We start from the raw sequence: 26,979 nt of genomic DNA, 5'->3' as shown, positions 1-26,979 counted from the left end.
TTTTTGGCAACCATTGTTTTATTCTCTCCTTTTTTTTATATATTTTTTTGTACCCGACTTGTAAATTTTTTAGTGACAGGGATGCGGTTCACCTGTTGATCACTAATATGGGAGAGGAGTTACCTATTTTTATTCTTTTGTTCCTCTTTTTAATTTTTTGCTAAGTTGTTGCGGTAACAGCGGCAATGTATCATTTTTCAGGGCACTTTGTAATAATTTTTCAGGACAGTTATATATTGTTCGTTTGTTTTTTATGAATGCAGATTCAATGTTCTTTCACATCTGGGTTGAAGTGGCATTAAACCTGTATGTGTTTTTTTATTCTTTTTGCTTATTTTATTTTTTTCCTCTTCTTTCTTGTTCCCACTTTATTTCATATTCCTATCTTTAATTACTTTAAGTGATGGTACCAGTCAATTAGCTGATAATATTCTTCTATATCTTTCTTCTGGAACTCTTGTTTGAATAGCAGAGATGAGCTGTAAATTGGAAGGCTTTACCATTTCTGCCTTACTTAATGTAATTCTACTTCCTGCTTTAACCCGAGCCCTGCGAGCAGGTGTGGTGAACCCAGGGACCTGGCAATAACAGGCAGTGTTGACTATCCCTACCATCAAGGGCCATGGATGATACTGGCTGTTGCTTGGACACTGTTCCCTGTGGGGAGCCCCCTATACTCGTCCACATTGCACCCCTTATAAGTATTAAGTCTCAATGGCCAACCCGCTGCTCCTGTCTGGCATTCCTCCACTATATGTACACTGACATTCTACCTTTTTTTGTTGTTTTTTGTATTCATGCACGACTGTCCGGAGGCCCGCCCAACCACCACCGGAAGACAACCTTGAGACAAGTCATCTCTTGAGACAAATGTGCAACAAATAGGACTCTCCTGAACTGCCCTTCACCATGCTGAAAAGTGCTGTCTCGTGGTCCGATCCAATTGGAGCAACCGTTACAGGACCAGATATGTCAGGATCCCGCTTTTAATGTTGGAGTTCCGCTCTTCCAAGGCAGAGGGGCAATGAAACATTGCAGTACAGACACTCATGGTTTGGATGTGAAGTCTCAAGGGCACCAGGATTTCTTTTGGCTGTCTCAAGCCTACATGGAGGAGTTCCGGCGTGTTCAAGAAAGACAGAGGAGGCCGTGGTGGTGGGGAAGGATTGGGGCTTCTGGGTTGTTGTGGGTGGGTACAAAATCACTCAAGGAGGATATGAGTTCAAGAATGAACTTCAGGGGGAACTGTGGTGGCGATTTTGAAATATCATATTTATAGCAAGGAGTTTAAAGGAAACCATTCTGAATGTAGGACTTAATATTTTCAGAGGTTTTAATACAGAAGTTTTAGTGTCTTCTATCTGATGGGAACCATTAAATGTCCCCAGGTGTTCAGCGTATTCCCTTTCGTTTTCCCAATCATCTGTGCAGACAGTAAGGCATCTCACCAGGGGACATTAACATGCTAATGTCGGAGCTGTTTGGGGTTTAACGATAAAAGCAAATTGTTAGACAATCTGGCTCCGGACGTCCAGGCCTGACCTAGGGATGGTTCTGGGAGCTTGAGAATTAACCAATCAGAGTGTGAGCCATCCTGAACCAATCAGCATGTAGACTTGAGAATCGGCCAATCAGAGGTTGATGCAAACTCAGAGCCAATGGGTGAGTTCCATCTTCTGATTGGCCGGGAATGCATATAAAATAGGGCAAGAATTAGCTTATATGTCTCTTGATTTCTAGACCATGGAGGGCGACCGGAAATCCGTGTAACGTATCTCTCTCTCTCTCTCTCTCTCTTTCTTTCTTTCGTATGTCTCTTTTCTATATCAAATTATTTCTTTCTTAGGACTTATCTTGAAATATTGATATATATATTGAAAGTGTATGTCTGTTGTAACCATATGACATAAATCATCTTGGCAGCCTAAGCAACACTGTACTTGTAACATCACTTGAGTTATATGATAAGTTCTAATTTTTCTAAAGTTTATTTTCTGTATAAATAAAGGTAATTGTTTATCTTTTCGCACTATTATCGATCATTTTTATTCTTATGTAGACAAAGGTTTAATCACTTATTTCTTGTATCGTTAATCATTTAAGTGAGATATAAAAATAGCCATAACACAACACAGCCCAATTTTTTTAATAAAAATCTCGTTATAATATGGTAGCATTTGCACTTATTTTTGTTTAAACATTTACAGAATTAGACTTTAAGAATTCTTTTTTGTCTTTCTCAGGTCTTCAGTTGCCTGTTTCAGCCATTGGCAGGTCCTCTGCTTGCTTTCCACCCAGCTGTAATAGGGCTTGTAGCCAAAGTGTCTGAATGCCTTATCGGTGTCAGCATAGTATGTAGTATGCACTAACTTCAGGATTGGTACAGTTAAGAAGGGTCTCAGTTTCCAAAAAGGCTTCAAAATGAATATTATTGAGTTGTAAATCATTATAATCAACCACATCTTCCAGTACGGAGTGTATGACCCCATTTGTATATCAGGGTCAAATTCAGTGAACAGTTCCTGAACAAAGTCCTTTATATGCCTAAACGGGGTGTCATCATACGCGTAGTACGCCTGTCCTCCAAGAACATGTGGGTTCAGCTGCATCTGACGAGCGGCAAGCACATGCATCCAGGCCACGTTACCTGTAATTAAACCAAAATATTCAGCCAAAAGCTCTAGTGACATTGGGATTACAAGAAAAAAAATTGTTTCAGAATTGCCAGCAGGGACCATGGAGTATAGATCTGAGCCCAATCTCTCCATGCAGTGAACTCACAGGGTTCATAGCTGTCAGATCGCAGTTGGCTTCTGCTGCCATAGATGCATAAGGGCTCATTCACACGAGCATCAATACCCTTTGTTTAACCACTTCAGCCCCAGAAGAGTTTACCCCTGTCCTGACCGGGCCATGTTTTGAGGTACGGCACTGCGTCACTTTAACCACTTCAGCCCCGGACCAATTAACAGCCTAAGGACCAGAGGTCTTTTTACAATTTCGCACTGCACTGCTTTAACTGGTAATTGCCCGGTCATGCAATGTTGTACCCAAACGAAATTTGCGTCCTTTTCTTCCCACAAATAGAGCTTTCTTTTGGTGGTATTTGATTGCCTCTGCGATTTTTATTTTTTGCGATATAAATGGAAAAAGACCGAAAATTTTGAGAAAAAAATATATTTTCTACTTTTTTTTATAAAAAAAATCGAAAAAATTAAATTTTAGTCATACATTTAGGGCAAAAATGTATTCAGCCACATGTCTTTAGTAAAAAAAATGTCAATAAGCGTATATTTTTTGATTTGCGCAAAAGTTATAGCGTCTACAAACTAGAGTACATTTTCTGGAATTTACACAGCTTTTAATTTATGACTGCCTATCTAATTTCTTGAGGTGCTAAAATGGCAGGGCAGTACAAACCCCCCCCCCCCACAAATGACCCCATTTTGGAAAGTAGACACCCCAAGGAAATTTCTGAGAGGCATGTTGAGCCCATTGAATATTTTTTTTTGTCCCAAGTGATTGAATAATGACACAAAAAAAAAAAAGTTTACAAAAAGTTGTCACTAAATGATATATTGCTCACACATGCCATAGTTATATGTGGAATTGCACCCCAAAATATATTCTGCTGCTTCTCCTGAGTACGGGGATACCACATATGTGGGACTTTTTGGGAGTCTAGCCGCGTACGGCACCCCGAAAACCAATCACTGCCTTCAGGATTTCTAAGGCCGCGTACACACGGGCGGACTGTCTGCCGAAACTAAGTTTGTCAAACAGTCCGCTCAAACTTTTGAATGAACGAACTTGCCCACACACGGCACTTTTTGAGCGGACTAAGTTCGTCGTACTAAGTCCGTGCAACTTTTGAAATGAACGGACTCGCCCACACACGAGGAGGACAGTCTGCTCATTTCGAGCGTGTGTCAAGGTAGGCGGGGCCCGCGACGGAGACGTCGCAGGCTCCGCCGCCTGGAATGGACTTAAAGGGGAACCCCAACGCCGAAAAAAATCGGCTTGGGGGTTCCCCCAAAGTCCACAACAGACCCTTGTCCGAGCACGCTACCCGGCCGGCCAGGAAAGGGGGGCGAGCGAGCGCGCCCCCCCCTCCTGAGCCGTACCAGGCCGCGTGCCCTCAACATGGGGGGTGCCTTGGGGAAGGGGGGGCCGTGCGGCCCCCCCACCCCAAAGCACCTTGTCCCCATGTTGATGAGGACAAGGGCCTCTTCCCGACAACCCTGGCCGTGGGTTGTCGGGGTCTGCGGGCGGGGGGCTTATCGGAATCCGGGAGCCCCCTTTAATAAGGGGGCCCCCGGATACCGGCCCCCCACCCTATGTGAATGAGTATGGGGTACAATGTACCCCTACCCATTCACCTGTAAAATAAAAGTACCCAAAAAAAACACAACACACGAGATAAAATATTTTATTGCACAGCTCCGGGGGTCTTCCGTCTTCGGGGGTCTTCTCGCCGGACTCCTCCGCTATCTTCTTGTAGCTCTTTTGCTAGCGGAGGAGTCCGGCTTTCTTCCTCCCCGCCGCCGGCCTCTTCTCCCGACTTCGGGGGTCTTGCCCCCCTCTTCGGTTCTTCTGCCGGGCCACCGCGCCTTCTTATAGCTCTTTTGCAGGCGGTGGCCCGGTCTTCTGTCGCCAGGAGATGTTGACACGTCGCTCTCTCCGGCCGGAATGCCAGAGCCGCGCTGCGCGGCCACTTATATAGTGACAATGGGGCGGTGTCACATGGTATATGTCACATGGGTTGGTCACATGGTGACCCCGCCCCCTTACGATGTCATAGTCCCCATGTGACATCAACCCATGTGACCAACCCATGTGACATATACCATGTGACACCGCCCCATTGTCACTATATAAGTGGCCGCGCAGCGCGGCTCTGGCATTCCGGCCGGAGAGAGCGACGTGTCAACATCTCCTGGAGGAGAAGAAGAAGAAGAAGAAGAAGAAGAACGGAAGGCGACGGCGACGGCAGAAGACCGGGCCACCGCCTGCAAAAGAGCTATAAGAAGGCGCGGTGGCCCGGCAGAAGAACCGAAGAGGGGGACAAGACCCCCGAAGTCGGGAGAAGAGGCCGGCGGCGGGGAGGAAGAAAGCCGGACTCCTCCGCTAGCAAAAGAGCTACAAGAAGATAGCGGAGGAGTCCGGCGAGAAGACCCCCGAAGACGGAAGACCCCCGTAGCTGTGCAATAAAATATTTTATCTCGTGTGTTGTGTTTTTTTTGGGTACTTTTATTTTACAGGTGAATGGGTAGGGGTACATTGTACCCCATACTCATTCACATAGGGTGGGGGGCCGGTATCCGGGGGCCCCCTTATTAAAGGGGGCTCCCGGATTCCGATAAGCCCCCCGCCCGCAGACCCCGACAACCAACGGCCAGGGTTGTCGGGAAGAGGCCCTTGTCCTCATCAACATGGGGACAAGGTGCTTTGGGGTGGGGGGGCCGTGCGGCCCCCCTTCCCCAAGGCACCCCCCATGTTGAGGGCACGCGGCCTGGTACGGCTCAGGAGGGGGGGCGCGCTCGCTCGCCCCCCTTTCCTGGCCGGCCGGGTAGCGTGCTCGGACAAGGGTCTGTTGTGGACTTTGGGGGGACCCCCACGCCGATTTTTTTCGGCGTTGGAGTTCCCCTTTAAGTCCATACCAGGCAGCGGAGCCCGCGACATCTCCTTCGCGGGCCCCGCCTACCTGGAGACGCGCTCGAAATGAGCAGACTTTTCTCCGGGCGGGAACAGTCCGCTCATTTCGAAAGCGGACTGGCCCACACACGGACGGACTGTCCGCTGAAACCAAGTTTCAGCGAACAGTTTTACGGAAATTCCGTAAGACTTTGTTCGTCAAACAGTCCGCTGAAACTGTCCTCTGAAGCCCACACACGAGCGGACTGTCCACTGAAACACTGTTCAGCGGACAAAGTTGGGCGAACAGTCCGCCCGTGTGTACGCGGCCTAAGGGTGCAAATTTTTGATTTCCCTCCTCACTACCTATCACAGTTTCGAAGGCCATAAAATGCCAAAATAACACAACCCCCCCCCCCCCCCCAAATGACCCCATTTTGGAAAGTAGACACCCCAATGAAATTTCTGAGAGGCATGTTGAGCCCATTGAATATTTTTTTTTGTCCCAAGTGATTGAATAATGACACAAAAAAAAAAAGTTTCCAAAAAGTTGTCACTAAATGATATATTGCTCACACATGCCAAAGTTATATGTGGAATTGCACCCCAAAATATATTCTGCTGCTTCTCCTGAGTACGGGGATACCACATATGTGGGACTTCTTGGGAGTCTAGCCGCGTACGGCACCCCGAAAACCAATCACTGCCTTCAGGATTTCTAAGGGTGCAAATTTTTGATTTCCCTCCTCACTACCTATCACAGTTTCGAAGGCCATAAAATGCCAAAATAACACAAACCCCCCCCAAATGACCCCATTTTGGAAAGTAGACACCCCAAGGAAATTTCTGAGAGGCATGTTGAGCCCATTGAATATTTTTTTTTGTCCCAAGTGATTGAATAATGACACAAAAAAAAAAAAGTTTACAAAAAGTTGTCACTAAATGATATATTGCTCACACATGCCATAGTTATATGTGGAATTGCACCCCAAAATATATTCTGCTGCTTCTCCTGAGTACGGGGATACCACATATGTGGGACTTTTTGGGAGTCTAGCTGCGTACGACACCCCTGAAAACCAATCACTGCCTTCAGGGTTTCTAAGGGTGCAAATTTTTGATTTCACTCCTCACTACCTATCACAGTTTCGAAGGCCATAAAATGCCAAAATAACACAAAACCCCCCCAAATGACCCCATTTTGGAAAGTAGGCACCCCAAGCTATTTACTGAGAGGCATGTTGAGTCCATGAAATATTTTATATTTTGCCACAAGTTGCAGGAATATTAAAATTTTTTTTTTTTTGCACAAAGTTGTCACTAAATGATATATTGCTCACACATGCTATGGGCATAAGTCAAATTACACCCCAAAATACATTTTGCTGCTTCTCCCGAGTACGCGGATACCACATGTGGGGGATTTTTTGGGAGCCTAGCCACGTATGGGACCCCGAAAACCAAGCACTGCCTTCCGAATTAAAAATATAAAACGCTACCAAAAAAAACTGTTAGCGATCGTAGGGATCAGGCCTGACTCTGCGATCGCTGTAGTTATGTGTTTAGTGTTTTGTAAGTGACAGTGATCGATCGATACTGCACTTGGGTGGGCTGGGCGGAGGGGCAAAACGCAAATGCTAGCAGGTATCCGGGCTGATCCCGCTAACAATGCGTTTTTTTGGAACCCTAAACTGCTGGGGACGCTAGTATAGATCTGATCAGATCAGATATTGATCTGTTCAGATTCTATACCACTACGGGAGGTTTACTGACACTGGCAAAAGGGTGTGAAACGGTTAATTAGGGGCAATCAGGGGGTTAAAACCATTATTGGGTAGTATATCGGGGTACCTAGCGCTATAAAAACCTGGCGGTGAACCTAAAAAAATAACTAGCTACCTAGCGACACTAGCGACACTAATGCAGCGATCAGAAAAATGATCGCTTAGTGACACTGGCAAAAGGGGGTGAAAGGGTTAACTCTAAGGGCAATCAGGGGGTTAAATCTTTATTGGGGGGTGGTAGGGGGCTACCCTGGACCTAACACTAACTGCCCTGACAGTTTTTACTTTTACAACAGACACTGAATGCAGTGATCAGTAAATAAATGATCACTGCAATCAGTGACACTGTGACGGGGCGGGGGGACATCGGGGGGCGATCGGGGGGGTGATCGGGGGGGGGGGTTTGTGTGCCTATGTGTTATTTAGTGTCAGTGTAGTGTTTGGTGCAGACTTACTGTGTCCTCTCCTCATAGTCCGATCAATAAGACCGCCCCGAGGAGAATGACATCACTTCCTCCCTGCCTGTGTATACAATACACAGTGGGAGGAAGCTTCTCATTCGCCAGGAGCGATCGAGAGGGAACCAACGGCCATCCCCTCATCCCGGATCGCTCCTGAAGCGAACCGGACCGCCGCATCCAGCGGGAGGGGTCCGATCGGACCCCCCACCCGCTGGAAGGCAAGCACGTACATGTACGTGCTTGTGCCTGTACATGCCATTGTAATGACGTACAATGGCATGTGGCGGTCCTTAAATGGTTAACTGACAATTGTGCGTGAGATGCTGTACCCAAACAAAATTGACTTAATTTTTTCCCACAAATAGAGCTTTCTTTTGGTGGTATTTGATCACCTTTGCGGTTATTTTTTGCGCTATAAACAAAAAAGTACCGGCAATTTTGAAAAAAAAACACAATATTTTTTACTTTTTGCTGTAATAAATATTCCCCAAAATTCTTGTAAAAAATAAATTTCTTCACCAATTTAGGCCAATATATACTGTTCTACATATTTTTGCTAAAAAAACAAAAACAAAAATGCAATAAGTGTATATTGATTGGTTTGCGCAAAAGTTAAAGCATCTAAAAACTATGGGAAAAATGTAAAAAAAAATGTATCATTTTTTTTTTTTTACTAGTAATGGTGGTGTTCTGTGATTTTTAGCGGTACTGTGACACTGCGGCGAACAGATCGGACACTTTTGACACATTTTTCAGATCAGTAAAATGTATATAGCAATCAAGGCTATAAATATGCACTGATTACTGTGTAAATGTCACTGGCAGGGAAGGTGTTGACACTAGGCGGCAATCAAGGGGTTAAATGTGTTCCCCCGTGAGTGATTCTGAAGCCTCAAATACACAATCAGATTGTTGGCCAACAGATCGTCAGACTTTTGTCTGAAGGGCATATGCCAGGAACTTGTCTTGCATACAAACGGTACACAATTGTCTGCCAACAAACATGAACATAGTGGCGTACTACATGGAATTTCAGCTCTTGAGTGCCACCCTTTGGGCACCTTCTGCTAAAGTCATGTTTGGTGAGCATTGATTTTGAGCATGCGTGTTTGTATTTTGGACTTTTGTGTGATGGGCTTGTGTACACACAATATGAAAATCTGACAACAGACCATTGTCCGCTGAAAATTTACTAGCCTGCCATCCATTTGTTGGCCTAAAGTTGGACAATAATTGTCTGATGGAGCGTACGAACGGTTGGATTTTAGGCAAACAGTCTCAACACACAATTCCCGGTTGAAAATCCGATCGTGTGTACGAGGCTTAATTTTATGGGGATGTGACTGACTGGGAGAGGAGACAGATCGGTTGTTCCTACTTAGTAGGAATGCATGACCTGTTTCCTGTCCCCTGTCAGAACAGGCATTTGCGTGTTTACTCCCACTCTCGTGCCCACAATCGCCCACGGGTGGCCGCGCATTGCAAAACACATTGCAAAATATTGCTTCCCGGCTAGGGAAGGCGGGGAAAGTGACAGGTGACCTGGAAGTGACGGCATTGATATCGCTTTCTGGGGCAAGGGGAGCAAATGTGTGTCTGCTCTTCTCCTTCCCCTCCACCCGCCTGCACCCACTTGACTGTCCCAGGCCTGCAGATGGGCAAGCGGAGCCCAGAATACATGGCGGGGGCACGGTTACTGGGGGTGTGTGTATGTGTGAGCAAATGGGCGGCAACGCAGCCATCCAAATGCTCTCACCTGACAGGAAGGAATCTGCCTGTCAGTTTTACACACAATTCCGGTGGCTGCAGTCAACATATTGTGTGTGAAACCCCCCGCTGTTGGACCTAGCAGCAAGGGTTAAAGCCTCTTAACTACCCTCTAATGCCTGCTATGAATATTACAATGGGATTAACACAGTGCAGTATACACAGTTGCAGTAGAGGTGTGCTAAAAAGCATGTCGCTTTCTAGAGGCATTGCTACTTGTCAGCTGCCTCCGTTGATTTCAATGGTATCGCGTTGTGATATTATATAGAAAATGAAATGACATTCAGTTAAGGTTTACATCTACTTTAGGCCACACTGCTACATTATTTATAGGTTGCACCTTCATGCACAACCACCCCCCCCCCCCCCAAAAAAAAGTGCACCACAAAGCATGGTAAGTGTTTGGTGTATTACTGCACTGTGAGTAGAGTAGCAGTCCATTGTGGTGCCGCGCAATGCACTATATTTCGGATTGAGTTTTTTACACCTGTAAGGGAAAAGGCATAATGAATTAGTATGCACCACATACAGGGCCATTTTTAAGGCAGGGCAAAAGGGGCAGCTGCCCTGGGACCTGTCATTGTTGTGGGGCCCAAAGCAGCTGCCTCATACTTGCCAACTATCCTGGTTTATATTCCCTTGTCCCTCAAGGTTTTAGTCCTGTGCTGTGTCCCGATATCTCAGTGTGAAGTGCTGCTACTAATGCTGCCCAGATCTGCCCTTTTGTTGTGTATAGATGACTCACCTGCAGACCCTGTGTTTACATGTAAATTACCAGCATTCATATGTAAATAGCGGCGGTTGGTGGCATTGATATGTATATCATGCCCCCCTGAGGTCATATCCACAGTAATCTCTAGCAAACAATCAACAAGCAGAAATCATGTGCTGTAACCTCTTGCAACTAATCAGTGAGCTGTAATGTGTGCTGTAACCTCTAGCAACCAGCCATTGAGCGGTAATGATACAATGTATCCTCTGGCAAACAATCCCAATAGCCGCCCGATCTGATTCAGTAAACGGATTTTAAGGCTAACTGCTATTTATTGTATGTCTCAGAGCAGGTGGAGCGCAAAATTGCATGGGGGGGCCAAGAAAAGTTTTGCCCAGGGTCCAATCAATATTAAAGATGGCCCTGACCGCATACTAGCTCATTATGAAATACCTTAGAACAAGGCGCCAGCATCTCACTCGGTCCACGCAGAGGGAGCTGACATGTTCCTTTGGCGTGTATTCTGCTGTGAGTGGCTGGAGCCGCAATGCCGTCACTCCCGTGCATGTGCGCAGGAGTTTTCTTCCCAGCCTGGTCTGGCTTCTGCCGGACTTTGAGCCGAGAATCCCCGGTACAAATGCGCTGCTGAAGTCAGCGGCTCATTGCGAGGGGAATATCTCCTAAACTGTACAGGTTTAAGAGATATTCTTTTTACCTGCAGGTAAGCCTTATTATAGGCTTACCTGTAGGTCAAAGATAAAAATGTAACTATACAACTGCTTTAACATGCATTGTGGTAAGGCCTAATAAAACCTGAATTCCAACCAGAAGTGCTAGTCAGGTGGCAGAGTTTACAGGTGGCAGCATGGACACCCTGACCGGTCTGTGACTACACTGCCCCATACGCAACAAACTGCGAAGTACTGTGTATTCTTACGCCTTTCTATCAGAACATTAACTTTTTCAGCAATCTGAGCTACAGTAGCCCTTCTATTGGATAATACAACACGGGCCAACCTTTGCTCCCCACATGCATCAATGTGCTTTGGTCACCCATGACCCTATTGCCAGTTTACTGGTCTTTCTTCTTCCACTTTTGGTAGGTCCTGATCGCTGCAAACCAGGAACATCCCCTAAGAGCTGCAGTTTTGGAGATTCTCTGACAGTCATCTAGCCATTATAATTCAGCCTTTGTCAAAGTCCTTCAAATCCTTACGCTTGCCCATTTTTTTTTTTTTTTTTACTTTCTACACATCAACTTTAGGCTGGGTTCACACCATAGGGATGCGGGCGTTTTCCCGCATCGCATGCCTCCCGCCGGCAGTTCACACTGCCCTATGCGGACTGCTGGGAGTGTCAATGAAATCTTAATGACACCCCCAGACCAGTCCGCATATCGCAGTGCGATCTGCAAACTCGGACAGGAATCGGATCGCATGGTGTGAACACCCATGCGATCCGATTCTGCTGCGGACCAAAAAAAGGGTCCTGTGCGAGTTTGCGGCGGGTGCGATGCGAATTCAGCCATACTATCTGTATGGCTGAACTCGCATCGCACAGACAGATCGGATGTGATTTGCACTGCAGTGCGGTGCGAATCACATCCGGATCTCTCACCCGCAGCGGTGTGAACCGGACCTCAAGGAAACATGTTCACTTGCTGCTTAATATATCTCAGCCATGTTTTTGAGCCAGCCATGTTATGAGCATGTTTATTGTCACAAGATAATCAATGTTATTTACTTTACCTGTCAGTGGTATATTGTTATGCTCAGTTGTATAGAGTTACTATTTTTTTAAATTCCAGATTTTCAGTTAAATTTATAAATAATGAAAAGGACACATAATACAGCTGTACATAATTGTTTCACATAATCCAACACAATTGTTTAAGATTGCTGGCGGAAAACTTAAAATGGCAATTTGAAAATGTTTGCCAACAAAACTACATACCAATTATAGATCTAGTCCTGGCTGCTGGAAACAGTAAAATTGTGTAGTGAACAGCGCCATCATGTGTCCAAAGTGCTGCCTTACAATTGATCTTATTTCTTTTCTGATTTTATTACATTTAATTGAGGATCTATGCGTCCTATTACAGTGAATGTAATTATTATTATTATTATACAGGTTTTATATAACGCCAACAGTTTGCTCAGCGCTTTACAACACGAGGGCAGACATTACAGTTACATTACAATTTGGTACAAGAGGAATCAGAGGGCCCTGCTCGTTAGAGCTTACAATCTATAAATTATTGACATTCTACTTTTCTGCAACATATAGAGAGATTGTGACCCCTAGAGTGCTACATAAAGTTAAATAGTTTAAAGTGGAAATCTAGCCAAAGCATTCTGTCCAGATCTGAATTCAAGAAAATATTTATATGGTTCCTGTGCCCCCCCCCCCGGAATATTCCCTCATTTCACATACAGTTGAACAGGAAGTCTCCCTTGTCAGAGACTGACAAGTTCCAACAATTCCATAATCTATCTAAAATAAATATAACATTTTGGCTTTATTTTCAGACATCTTCAAAAAGGATTTGTAAAGATTGAAATAATAATAAAAATAAAAGAAATACAACATAAAACTCCCTTAAAGGTGCCAGTAGTCAAATACTTATCCGGTCATTCAAGAGACTTACCCTCATATCCTGTCCAGCAAGGACAGGAAGTGATCTTTCTTTGCTAAGAGACAGCTAAGAAAGCACATTCACAGGGAGAGAACTGTCAGGTTTTATTGCTCTGTCTCCTCTTTTCCTGACCCACACACTCATTTTTTTGTACAGGTGTCACCAGGACAGGAAGATAGAAAAAGTATCCCCAGTGGGTACACAGATAGCAGTATAAATTTGACTCTGGTTTAAAAAAAAAAAAGTTTGCTGGTAAAGAGAAACTATAATGGTTTATGGATTGTCTTGCTGCTTTTATCCAACAGGACTTGGGGAAAAGTTTTAGGCACCCCCTGCAGTAGGAATTTTATATCTAATTAGTTGCTCATGAAAGAACAAGGTAGAAGTGATCCAGTGGCCGAGTGGCTGAACTGCTGTCTGATTACTTCAACCATAAAAAGTGGGAAGGGGGTATGATTAAAAAAACTAAAACAAAAAATGGTGCATTTTACTGCATAAACTTGATAACCAAAAAAGGTGCAGTTGCCCTTTAACAGTCAGTCTGAAAGAGAATGTACTATGACAACATCAGTTCATTTGGAATAAAGAAACACAAAAGATATAAAATCTGCAATAACATTTGCTAAAATGATTTCAACGTCTACAAATTTGCCTAGAAATATTTCTTTTTTCTCAAGAAACATAAAGCGGAGCTCCACCCAAAAGGGGAAGCTCTGCTTGTTCGGAACCCCCTCCCTCCCCCAATCCACTGCCATATTTGACACTTTTGCGAGGGGGGGTTTGACAGGTACCCACTCTCAGGTAGGATTGGCGATCGGCAATTTACGACACGTCCGGTCCCTCCTCCTTCCCCCGATGCATTCTGGGACACATACAGATCCCATAAGATGGCAGGACCATTTAGAAAGCGTGACTAGTGCATGCGCAGTAAGAAACCAGCTGCCGGTTTCCTTTACCTACAATGCCGGCACCTGCACCCGAAGTCAACTGGCGAATCGATTCAGGGAGACAACATTGCAGGATCACTGGACAAAAAGTCAGCAACTTTTATTTTTATTTTTTTACAGACTGGAGCTCCTCTTTAAATTATTCTTCACCTACTTGCCGCCCGCCATATAGCAATATGACGTTGGCAAAGTGGTTGCGATATCCTGACCGGACATCATATGACGTTGCCAGGATATCAAGCCGCTGCTCACTCCCCGGGGGCGTGCATCACGGCGATCGCTGTTGTGGTGTGTCAGTCTGACACACCACAACTCCGATCTAGGTAAAGAGTCTTTGACAGAGATGTAAACAGAAAGAGCCGTTGATTGGCTTTTTCTCACTCGTGTCTGTCAGACGTGCATAGAGGAGAGCCGATTGTGCTGCTCCTCTGACAGGGAGGGTCTGTCCTGATTGTTTATCAGTGCCGGCCCCCGAGGATGCCCACACTGGACCACCAAGGATGCCACCACTAATTACCACCAGGTATGCCACCCTAGATAACCCACAATGGGTATCACTGATTGGCAGGCATTACTGTTTGCCACTGATTGGCATCCATCAGTACTACCTATCAGTGCCCATCCATGCCATTCCATGCCACCTATCAGTGAGCCTATCAGTGTCCAATCCATGCCGCCTAGCAGTGCCCATCCATGCTGCCTATCAGTGCCCATCAGTGCCACCAATGCGTATCCATCAGTGCTGCATATTAGTCTTGTGCAATTAGTTTCGTAACGAATCTAAATTCGGCCGAATTTTGCATCTTTCGGACATTCGGATGCATCCGAATGTCCGAATAAAAAAATAACGAATTACAACGAATACGAAAGAAATATAACAAATGAATTCGAATGAATTCGACATGATTCGGTAATTCTTTAAAGATCTAATGAAACAAAAGGTCAGCTCAAAGTAAATCTTGTAATCCAATCAGCTAATTAATTTTGTGCTGGAGGATGGATTACTGGCAAAGTGCATTCCTGAGAACTGAGTTAGAAGGGTGTTGTATTGTATTTGAGCCGAGGAGAAGAGACGTTGTCATTGTGTGTGTTAAAAGATTCAATAAACAACTTTCCAACCTACGAATCATTATCACGAATATCTATACATACATAAATAGAGAATTTCAACGAATACGAACGAATGAATTCGACACTCTACGAATAATAACGAATTATCCGAAAACGTATTAACGTAACATAACGAATATAAGAGAACGAAATGATGTATTTTACGAATGACAATGAACCGAAACTGAATGAAATTCTCCGTTGTGCACAAGTCTACTGCATATCAGTGCCGCCTATCAGTGCCCCCATCAGTGCTGCATATTAGTGCCCATCAGTGCCATCTCATCGGTGCCACCTTATCAGTGCCCGTCAGTGCAGCCCCATCAGTGAAGGAGAAAACGTATTTACAAAGTTTTGTAACAAACAAAAAAAACTTATTTTTCTCTTATATTCGCTGACCGACACAGCTCCTCTCTTAGCCATTGGGTTGTTATGTCCACCTTTAGGAGAATACTAGGCATTACTTGTTATGTAACACTCAGAACTTTCCAGTTCCACCCAGGGGGCAGTCCCTTGGGCAACAACCCTCCAGCCTGCCATGCAGTCATCAGTTTTATTTTGATTTTGAACTTGATTTTTGCGCAAGATGATTGATCCTGTGATCTGCTATCAAATGTCGGCTGGGTGACAGGCTGGATACCCTTATCTTGTAGTCTCCCCATTCCGGCCATCGAGCGTGTGCAGGCCAGAGCTCCACGCTGGGTCGGCCACAATGAAACCCCACTCCAGAGGTGGTCGGTGAGCTTTTATGCTCCAGGACACACATATTAGCGGGCTACTGATGTCTGGGTCACAGTGTGCTGGGCCAGCAGCCACGCTGTACTGATCAGTGAGTGGGTCTGTAATGGAATGTCTCCCAGCTCTTTAGGACTGATAAGTACAGCTCTCCCTGCCTCAGTGGGGCTGAGCAGCTGGGCATTCCCTGGGAGGTCGATTTGGGGGTCCCTCACCTCCCTCTCTTCTCTGACTTATTTTGGCAAGATCATTTACAAGGAATGAGGTCGCCTGCAATGGACCTTTTCGATCCCCAAAGAGCCTTCTCAAAAAGTGGTCGGCTCCTCCAGTTGTGGACCCCCCAGTATCCAGGTTAAATAAAGTAACTACAATCCCGGTAGAGGGGACTCCTGCATTTAAGGATCCCATGGACAGGAAGGCCAAGGCAGTGGCTCGTTCCTTGTTTACGGTTGTGGGGGCAGCTGTTCGACCAGTACTGGCATCTGCACTTGTGTCGCAGACACTAACTGAGTGGACAAGACTGTTGCACCGTGAATTGGGAGAACAACAGGCTTCTCCTGTCTGTGTGGTACTAGCAGATCAACTAGTGCAAGGCCTTAAGTATGTTTGTGACACGGCCCTGGATACTCTCCCCCTGTTATCCAGGGCTTCAGTGTTAGCAGTGGTGCTGAGGCGCCTGATTTGGTTAAAATGCTGGTCGGCTGACCAGGCATCTAAAAAAGCCCTGACGGATCTTCCCTTCCTTGGCGACCAGCTTTTCAGAGCCTCGTTGGATGACATTATTAAGAATGGCACAGGTGGTAAGAGTACTCTACTCCCACAGACCAGGAAGGCTAAGGAGCCACGCCGTAGGCAAGGGCCCTCATTTTCCGCTCACAAACGGCTTTTTCGTCCGGCCGGAGCTTCAGCCAAAAGCCCCCAGCCCGACAGGACGACCACGGAAGGACAGAAACAAGCCTAACAAGCCTGCAAACAAAAGTGCTACCGCATGAAGGTTTGCCCCCACCCATGACTCGGGTGGGGGGTTGCCTTCGGAAGTTTGCAGCCCAGTGGTCCTCTCGACTGTCCGACCAATGGGTCTGTGATCTGATTTCTTCAGGCTACAAGATAGAGTTTCTCTCTTGGCCACCAAACAGGTTCTTCCCCTCCAGCATATCCATATCCCTGACTCACCGGGAGGCCCTCTTGGGGTCTGTAAGGGACCTGCTGAATCGTGGGGTGGTTATACCGGTTCCAGAATCGCAACGTTTCCAGGGATTCTACTCAAATCTGTTTGTAGTTCTCAAGAAGGAAGGGGGAACATCCAATATTGGACCTAAAAGCCCTCAATCACTTTGTGAAAGTGCAGAGGTTCAGAATGGAATCAATTCACTTAGTAGTCACTGCACTCCATTAAGGGGACTCCCTGGCATTCTTAGACATTCAGGATGCATACCTGCATGTACCCATATGCCTCCGGCATCAAAAATTTCTGCAGTTTGCAGTCGGGGAAGCCCATTACCAATTTGTGGCTCTCCCTTTTGGTCTGGCATCAGCCCCCCAAGTCTTTATCAAGGTATTGGCTCCGGTTTTGGTATTGCTGTGGCAACGTGGGATCATGATTGTGGGATACCTAGACGATCTCCTCCTGAGGGCATCTTCCGCCTCAGAATTAGAGGAGGATGTGGCCCAGATCAAATGCTCAGATCAAATTCCTAGACTAAAGCTATTGGCTACTAGCCTGAACGTAGTACCGTTGTAACGAAATAACGTCTTCACGTTATGTACAATCGGATTTTCCGACAACTTTGTCCGACCGTGTGTGTGCAACACAAGTTTCGGACAAAATCCGTCTGACAAAATCTGACGTATTTTGTTGTCAGAATGTCCGACCGTGTGTACAAGGGCTTAGAGTAAAACATCTAACAAAGAATAGTAATCTTAAGAAATATGAAATCTGAGGTACTATGTGATATCAATGAATGAAAATGGGTTCTGACATATGATCAGTGGCATGTCTGTGCTATAAATCCACTTACCAACATACTCATAGCTTTGCCCTGCATTATCTGGTTGAATGTAGTTTATCCGATTATTCTTGGATTTTGCAGACTGATATTGGTCCATCAAAGTTGGTGACTTTTCACCATAGACACCGTTTGGTCGGATGCTGCAGGTAGTCAATTTATTGCCATTGCTCATCTGCAAAGCAGAAACATTAAGAGGACATTTTTAAACAAATGTGATTTTCAAAGGGTACCACTGAAATAAATTTAAAGTAGTGATAAAGTGCAGCTCTGTTGAAATTTTATATAAACGCCACAATCAGTGACAACTGTGTTAAATAGTAGAATATCTACTTAAACATATGTAAAAGTGATAAAAAAATAGGTATATAAACCCAACATAAATAATAATAATAGTATAAATACTAATTGGTGAAAGTTAAAAGACAATGGTGTGTATTGTGCAAGTCCCATAAGTCCAAAATCCAAAAAGAATCCAAAGAGTGCTGTAAATATTTGAAGAAAACTGTATGATTTGTCTGAAGATATCCACTACCTTATGGAATAAGGCTTACCGGAAGCGATGGACCCAACTAGGCTTATGCCAACTGAGTCACAAAGGTCGGATGGTGTAATCACACCTGGGGATGCAATACCTCCGAACTTCCATATACATCAAACATTAGACTGGGTTCTTCCATATATTGATTATATAGAGATCCAAGGTATAGCGGCAAGGTATACACTGTGAGTCTTTCCAAGGTTACATATACCAAGAAGGAAAGAAATGGAGCCACATAGTGGGATACCGTTACATAAAAATTATTTATTAAAGTGGTGTTGCCACCAAAAAATAAAAAAATGTTTAAAATTCTTAAAAAAAATTAAAAAAAATAATTGGAAAAATAAAATGTATTCACCTCTAAATACCTGTTGCTAGGGGGTCCCTCGTAGTCTGCCTTCTTCCTTGCCCAGGCTGGTGACATCACTTCCCCTCGTGCCGCACAGTCACCTGGGACCTGTCACGTGTCCCAGGTAACTATGCGGCGTATCACGGCACCCTGCGCTGCTCGCGCATGAGCAGTGGGTGTCTGGCTGTGAAGCCACAGCCGGGTGCCCACAGTACGAATGACGGCTGTGTAGCTGCTGACTTTAAATAAAAAAATAAAAAAAAAATCAAAAGTATCAAAAATAGGTACTCACATGTGAGAAGACATAAAAGGCATATATGTTAAAAATCTGGTAACGCAGTGGCAACAGTAAATCTCCACTGACGTGTTTCGCCTTAATAAGGCATCATCTGGGGCCATTCTAACTCGCTTTTTTGGTGGAAGTGTCCATAAACAATTAGAGTTGTACTCCACTCCCCAGAAATGTTTTTTCCTCTCATTTACCTGCAATGCTGTAGTGCTCTTCAAAGAACATACTCGCCTGCACAGCAAATCCAAAGTTTTCCCACTGTGAGTCACTATTCAGGTGCCACACAGTGGGTCCAATGCTGCCACCTCAATCTTCTTCAGCTGGATGCCTCTTTCAGGTGCAGGCAACCAGCTCTGATGATGCGCTGGGCCCCCAACCTGGACTGGCCCTTGGCCATTCTGTGTGCCAATTATGCAGCCTACTGAGAGATGTGATATAATTGTCCCAAAAGGCTGCAGGACCAGGTAGACATCATTCTAGGCCAGAATGACAGCCTGGTGTGAAGCTAAAAATTAAAAACAAATAGATGGGAAAAAAATTCATTTATGATGAGGGTATTGTTACAGTGGAACTAACTTCCTTTTGGGAGTTTAGTTCTATTTTAAATGGTGACTAAAAAGGGGATCTGAAGTTGAGTTAAGTTGAGCTGAATTGAGTGACCTTTAACTTATATAGAGAACATCAAGAAATGTTAATTGTGCCTACACAGTATCCTGCAAATTAACTCTTTTGCCGCGTACACACGATCAAACAATCCGGTGAAAAAGTCTGATGGACTTAACCGCCGGACAATCCCCCCGGACTTTTTTTACCCAAAAGTACGGCGGACTTAGAAAGTAGTTTTGCACTCCAATCTTTCCGTCGGACTCGCATTTCGGCGGACAATCCGGCCGTGTGTGCCAGTCCGCCGTACCTTTGAAATGAATGGACTTTTCCCGCCCGGAGAAAAGTCAGCTCATTTTGAGCGCATCTCCAGGTAGCCGGGGCCAGCGAAGGAGGCGTCGCTGGCCCCGTCACCTGGTATGGACTTAAAGGGGAACCCCTACGCCGAAAAAATCGGTGTGGGGGTCCCCCCCAGGTCCACATCAGACCCTTATCTGAGCACGCCACCTGGCCGGCCAGGAAAGGGGGGGGGGCGAGCGAGCTCAGATAAGGGTGTGCCCTCAACATGGAGGGTGCCTTGGGGAAGAGGGGGCCGAGCGGACTTTCCTCTGCGTGTGTGGGTGAGTCCGTTCATTTCAAAGTACGGCGGATAGTCCGGCGGACTTAGTACGCCGTATTAGTCCGCTGAAAAAAGTGCCGTGTGTGGGCAAGTAGCTCGTTTGGAAAGTCTGGCGGACAGTCCGGCGGGAAGTCCGCCGGATAGTCCGCTATGTGTGTACGTGGCATCAGTCTTGAATTCTTCCTGAAAACTAACAGTGAAATTCTTGACAGGGATGATTTTCAGATTTGCCACAAATCCTGAACAGCCAAATTTACACCAAACAGCGAGTCCTGCCCAGGGAATTTATACTGATCAGCCATAACATTGTAACAACCCACCTAATATTGAGCAGGTCCCCCTTTTGTCACCAAAAGCTCTAATGTCGGAATTCTCATCGGAAAAAACTCTGATGGGTTTCCCTGACGGAATTCCGCTCAAGCTGTCTTGCCTACACACGGTCACACCAAATTCTGATCGTTTAGAACACGGTGAAGTACAACACGTACAACGGGACTAGAAAAAGGAAGTTCAATAGCCAGTAGCCAATAGCTTCCATATCGTAGTTGAATCTGAGCATGCATGCTTTTTGGCGTGTTGGAATTGCATACACACGATCGGAATTTCTGAAGTTTTTCCGTTGGGAAAATTGAGAACATGCTATAAATTTTTGGCTGGTGGAAATTCGGACAGCTAAATTCCAATGGAGCATACACACGGTCGCATTTTCCGATGAAAAGCTCTCATCGGTCTTTTTCTGGCCGGAATTCCGATCATGTGTACGTGTGTTATTTCTCTCTGGTGCTCTGTTCCTCTGTTATTAGCATGAGTCACTTCTGACAAGTTCTCTGACACATGAGATAACAGTAGATGAAAATTTGTGTTGGGGATGGAGCTTAGAGGGAGATAAGCACGGAACCTGTCTATTCTGACTACAACTCTGCATGTTCCTTCTTTCCTCTGCCTATGAGGAGGGGGCAGTGTCCCTTTCTTCCAATCAGCTCACACACAGTGTAAGCCCAGTCTCTCTACCCACCCATATGTGCTGCTGAAAGAGGAAGAATGATTTTTAACATGATCTGCACTTTCAAAATGAAGTGCCCTGGGGTCTAGTCAGGGAGTTCTTCACCAAACTCCTTATCAAGAGTAGCTACTGCAGTTAATTGATAGAGATCTATTGACTTCTCCCTAAGTCTGGCCTTGTTGCACTTTTCTAGTCTACCACTAGGTGGCCGTGAACTTGGTGGTACTAGATATGAGAAGGGCAACCCAAGGTCAGGTTATGGATGTATGGGGTATCTCAGCCAATGGGCAGGGGTTTTATTGAACCCCTTGACCTGCTGGGAGAACCTATATATTTAAGTGAGGTCAGAGGATCTATGTTCTGTGCCACCCGGTCTGCTGGGTTGATGTGTGTCGTACGTCATGGGCTGCTAGGCCTGAGATTGGGCCTATCCCGGAGGCATCTGGCTGCCAGTCTGTGTGAGAGCCTATTCAGAAGTGACAGGGCAGCGCAGGGTTGGGATTGCGGCTTGCAGTCCAATCAGAAGTGACAGTTCTGCTGGCCAGAGAACCTGTCGTGGTTGGAGGTAGATGGAAAGCTGAAGATAGAAGGTCCCACTAAGGGACCAACCACCTTTACCAGGGACCACAGTGAGTAACTGCAGCAAGTACCGAAGCAGCATTCTCACTGAATGGGCACAGTGGAGAATCGGGAAGCTTTGCAGAGCAGCCTTGTGAGTCAAGTCGGGGACTGAGCCTGTCAGCAGGGGTGAAGCTTGAGGAGGTATCTCGAGTGCCAAGCTAGGGACCCAGCAGGGAAACGTGGGTGTCGCTTGAGGGAGATACCACCGCAAAAGCCTTGAGGAGCACCCAGGATTCAGAGTCAGTGAATCAGAGAGTCCAGTGAGAGACTAAGAGCCGAAGGGGCTGAAGAACTACAAGTAGAAGTTGTAGTGAGGCTGAGGGAACTGTTGAACTTTGTTTTAGGAGCTGTTAAAGCGGGGTTCCACCCTAAAGTGGAACTTCCGCTGATCGGAACCCTCCCCCCCTCCGGTGTCACAATTGGCACCTTTCAGGGGGGGGGGGGGTGGAGATAACTGTCAAAGACAGGTATTTACACCCACTTCCAGGCACAGACTCCCGTGGGAGTCTATGCCTCTTCCTGTCCTGCCGCGCTGTCTGCTGGGACACACACGGGTCCCAGAGACAGCGCGGACAATTCCTAGTGCGCTGCGCGACTCACGCATGCGCAGTAGGGAACCGGGAAGTGAAGCCGATTCACTTCACTTCCTGATTCCCTCACCTAGAATGGTGGCGGCAGCAGCTGAGAGCCGAGCGATCGATCGGCCTCGGCTGCCGGCATCGCTGGACCCCGGGACAGGTGAGTATCCATTTATTAAAAGTCAGCAGCTGTAGTATTTATAGCTGCTGGCTTTTAATTTTTTTTTCCCAGTACAGTCCCTCTTTAAGTACTGTAGCCATAGGAGACAGCAATCCTGCATGTGCAGAAGTGGCGCTTTGTTGGGGCCTTTCCCTGTACGACTGTCCTCCTATTGAAGTCTCGGAGTCTGTTAATTTAAATTGCAACCACCACTCAAGGATGTCCTGGCCCTAACCCTCTTTCCCTTCAAAATATAAAAGGACTGTTAAAAGAAATAAAACCTCTTTTGCATCCAAAAAGTGTCTGGTGCCCAGTGACTTTCACCATCTTTGCACCCACTATGCCTTACAACCCATTATATATGGAAGGATGTCAGCTGTCTTTGGCCTTGAAGGTCCTTATTAGGCTGAAAGAGGTTAAAGACTTTGCTACATTTGGCACCCAATGTGGGGCTAAGGTGTAGTCCTTGCAGTAGTCGCCCATGGTAACCGGCTTCCGCTCCATCGGGACTTCACCTGGCTCCGTAGGAAGGTGGCAAGTAACTAGACATGTGCAATTAGTTTAGTATGAATTGAAAATTCGTACGCATGTCCGGAAATTCCTACATTCGGGAGGATCTGAAATACGAATTGCTATGCTTCCGAATTTTGTACGAAATACGAAATTTCATTTACGAATTTCAGATCCAAATTCCGAACGGAAACGTTACTGGTGTTTTGTTGACCAATCAGAGGTTTTCTTCTGCTGCTGAGTGAGGGTTTTGGAAAAATTACCTTTTTTTTAATATGGAAGTGGTAGACTGGTACTAGTAGTCGATGGGAAATTCAGAATTGGATAAAATAAGAATTTTGGTTAATTATGATTATTTGTTATGATGAAGTTAAAAACCCAGGAAGTCAGCACAGCACAGGCATGGTGGGAGCCCTTCATAATGATAAATTCATCATAACAAACATTTGTAATTGTTACAAAAAGTTAACAAACCTAAAAGTTAAAAACCCAGGAAGTCAGCACAGGGATGGTGGGAGCCCCTAATAATGATAAATTCACCATAACGAACATTCGTAATTGTTACGAAAAGTTAATGAATCTAAAAGTTAAAAACCCAGGAAGTCAGCACAGCACAGGGATGGTGGGAGCCCCTCATAATGATTAATTATAACGAACAGTCGTAATTTCTACGAAAATTTAACAAACCTAATGAAAAAAATATGAATTAATTCTACTACGAAGTGGAACGGAACGACACAAAACAAATTTATTGATGGCGCACATGTTTACAAGTAACATTTTACCGCCAGTCCTATAAGGGTTAAAACAGGCCCCAAAATGGACTCCATTACAGTTTTGGCACGTCGCAGCAAGGAGGCGGCCGCCACAGTTCTCAAGAAACATTTGCTCCAATCCATTGGCAGGGGCAGGAGCTCCCGCTCTGCAGAGGAGGATAAGGAAGTGCCACCACGTGTGTCTGATTGTGGGTTAGTGAAGGAGATGGCACAGTTCATGAGTGAAATGGTACATTGGAAAATGTACGCTCTGGGCATCTACGTTGACCTAAAAGTTGACCTAAAAGTCACTGTTGTGACCGATACCGGCATGCAATACATACCGAATGGTCAGCTTGCCTTGTACACGGCCGGAGGCTATGAGTCTCTGGGATTTATTTGTGGAAAATTTTCTGGCCTGACAACGCAGTTGAGGCCTTGGATCGTCTGTGGATGCTGCGGGGAGCATCTGTTTGAGGTTACCACTCCAACTTTACCTTCACGGAAGTGGATTGGTACCAGAGTGATGCTGTCCCTTCGGAGCGTGATGTCCAAAGCCTGTTGGTTGTCACCCAAGTTGTGCAGTAAGCTGCTACCTCTACCACAGCGACTACCCCAGGATCCAGAGCACCAACCAATCCGAAGGGCCAAAGCTGGGCCAGGGTGCTCGCCTTGATGACTGAGTTGCCCGAGAGACGAGTACCGAGGCCAGGTAAGTCAGCAAGCAGTGATCTATGGGGGAAGTGATACCGGTGTCCGTGAAGGGAGTTGATATAGAGGTGCCAGTCAAGGCGAAAGCTAAGAGTAATTGTCTCTTGGCTGAAGAGTGTTCGGCCATCTCGGATTCAGACGTTTCGTCTGATAGATTATTGGAACTCTTTTTGGACACATTGTCTTATTTCGGGAAGTGGGGAGAGAGTGATGAGGAGTTAATCAGCAATATGCAGGAAGACGAGACACCGCCTACTACTACCGCAAGTGTGCAGATTATGCTGTCAGCCAATGCAGCTCCTCTGATTAACATTGTCAGGTCCTTTGAGGAGGATCAAAGGAATCCATGGGCTCCCACAGCCAGGCCTATTACGCCTATTCCAAGCTCCAAAGCGGAACATTACCTGGAGGTAGTTGCTGGGTATCCAGTTCAGCGTGTCCCAGATGCTCAGGTTCTATCTGGCTACGGAGACCATAAAACCCTGCCTCGTCTGTCCAAGATCCAGCGTAGCATCATTAAGAAGCGTAAGATTACAGGTATTTATACCCCTATATTCCTCCCCATCTAGAAGAGGAGATTCTGGAGAAGGAAATGCAATGGGTGGATGAGGCCGTCCGTGATTTTCTTCAAATAACTTTAGAAAGTCTATCTTGAAAGGTACCACCCAAAATGTTCAGGAAATACCTTTCAGTACTAAATATCTGGGGCTATGGCCGCAAAATTATTATGGACAGTGTAATCCTCCATAGTCCAGACAAGCGAGATGTCAGATACCATGTGGTCACTGTAAATGCCAAAGGGAAAGATGTAACATAGCCAGATCCCAGATATTATTTGTGAAGTCTTGTCAAAGTGATACTTTGTGGATTACAAATATGGGTTGTGTGACATCAAGGATGCTCTGCTAACAGTTACCTTGCACACCCATTCAAAATGTTATTGATGAGAATATCCCAGAAAGCTATAACGCCAGGACTGTGCAGGACTGTGCTGGAGTGAATGCTGCCGGCAGTTACAGGGAGCAATCATTTGAGCCACGTTGGCTAAAGATGTTGTCGAAGTGTTTCACCCTGAAGAGCAATCTGTGAACTTCAGAAGGTTGTTGATAACTAAAGTTTCTGTCTTTGGCTGCCATGTGAGCAGACTGAAAATATTCTTGCAAGGGGACCTGACATGTACCTGGTGGTAGAGCCTGATATGCAGAGGACAGCCTCTCTTGCAGCTCTCACTCAGGGCCCCGATAGAGCAGAGAGGAAGCGCTGAGCTCCAGAGTCGCAGGAGTACCTGGCAGGATCGCTTAACCCAAGGCTGGACTGGAACTCCAGGTAGAGCTGTGGAGGTGTGCAGGTACTATAAAAGTCTGGGAACAACAGCAAGCAGGGAGCTGGAACAAGCTGGCCCCGGACACCATAGGCAGAGCTGCTGATACAGCTGCGGGAGGGATGGTGGCACTTCCAAGACTGAAAAGAAGGCAGGTACAGGCAGGCCGGGTCATACACAAGCAAGCATGTCAGGAACTGGTGCAGCGACAGGAGCGAAGTCACGATACTGTCAGGTAACAGGCTGGCAGCGAAGTAGCAGAGGGAGCAGGCAGGTGCGGAGTGGAGGACAAGCCGGGTTCGGGTGCAGGCAGGTCAGAAGGCAAGCCGGGTCACAACAGGAACAGGTATCAGATACAGTAAGGCAAGGTCAGACAGGGAACGCTGTAGGACAGACAGCATTGAGTCTGGGTACTGACCCTGTTTAAATAGCCCATTTTGGCTCCATGAACTGTCACAGTGTGCACGTGTCCAACGGCGTGTGCAAGCGCACCCGCCACAATCTCCTAACAGGATGTGTGGCTACCATTTTGGTTGTTGACAAGACCTTCCTGACAGGATCTGTGTCCCAAAGTTTGGTCTCTTGCAATTTTGGCCTGACTGCTTGTCGCTTGAAATGCAGTCATGCCCTGTGCCCGGAGTTCCTTTTAAAGAAGAAAAGGCAATTGCTGGGAAATGTAGGGCATCTGAAGTAAAGTGAAATGGATGGTAACCGGTCATGGACATTGAATATGTAGTTCGTTAGAATGGGCTGTGATAGGAAAATGATTGCCTATTTTTTCAAATAATGGACTCATACACATCCATCAGGACTGTTTTGGATCAAAGTATCGCTGAAGTTTTATAGTTCTATACTGATTACGAAAGGGGGTGGCATTCTTAACCACTTGATTACTGAGCACTTAAACCCCCCTCCAGCCAAGACAAATTTTCAGCTTTCAGCGCTGTCACACTTTGAATGACAATTGCTGCGTGGTCATACAACACTGTACCCAAATGAATTTTTATCATTTTTTCCCACAAATACAGCTTTCTTTTGGTGGTCTTTGATCACCTCTACGGGTTTTAATTTTTTGTTAAAAAAATTTAAAAAGACAGAATTTAAAAAAATATATATTTTTTTATATTT

At 45.8% G+C, this 26,979-nt stretch overlaps 1 protein-coding gene across 2 annotated transcripts in view; it reads right to left on the bottom strand.

The window, feature by feature from the left end:
• Nucleotides 1–2,127: 2,127 nt before the first annotated feature.
• LOC143982097 (3 beta-hydroxysteroid dehydrogenase type 7-like) overlaps nt 2,128–26,979 on the bottom strand; it is a 137,514-nt gene continuing 112,662 nt past the window's right edge. For both annotated transcript variants that reach the window (XM_077480519.1, XM_077480520.1), the window contains exons 6-7: nt 17,804–17,966; nt 2,128–2,647 (exon numbers count right to left, since the gene is read on the bottom strand). In XM_077480519.1, coding sequence (XP_077336645.1) covers nt 2,217–2,647; nt 17,804–17,966 — 594 coding nt within the window. In that variant the 3' untranslated portion in view covers nt 2,128–2,216. The remainder of the gene's footprint in view (nt 2,648–17,803; nt 17,967–26,979) is intronic.

The sequence above is a fragment of the Lithobates pipiens genome, unplaced genomic scaffold (genome assembly GCF_037356315.1).
Source record: "Lithobates pipiens isolate NorthernLeopardFrog02 unplaced genomic scaffold, aLitPip1_a1.2 Scaffold_16, whole genome shotgun sequence".
NCBI lineage: Eukaryota > Metazoa > Chordata > Amphibia > Anura > Ranidae > Lithobates > Lithobates pipiens.
Note: the sequence above shows the minus strand (reverse complement) of the source record. Positions and strands in the feature narration are given on the sequence as shown.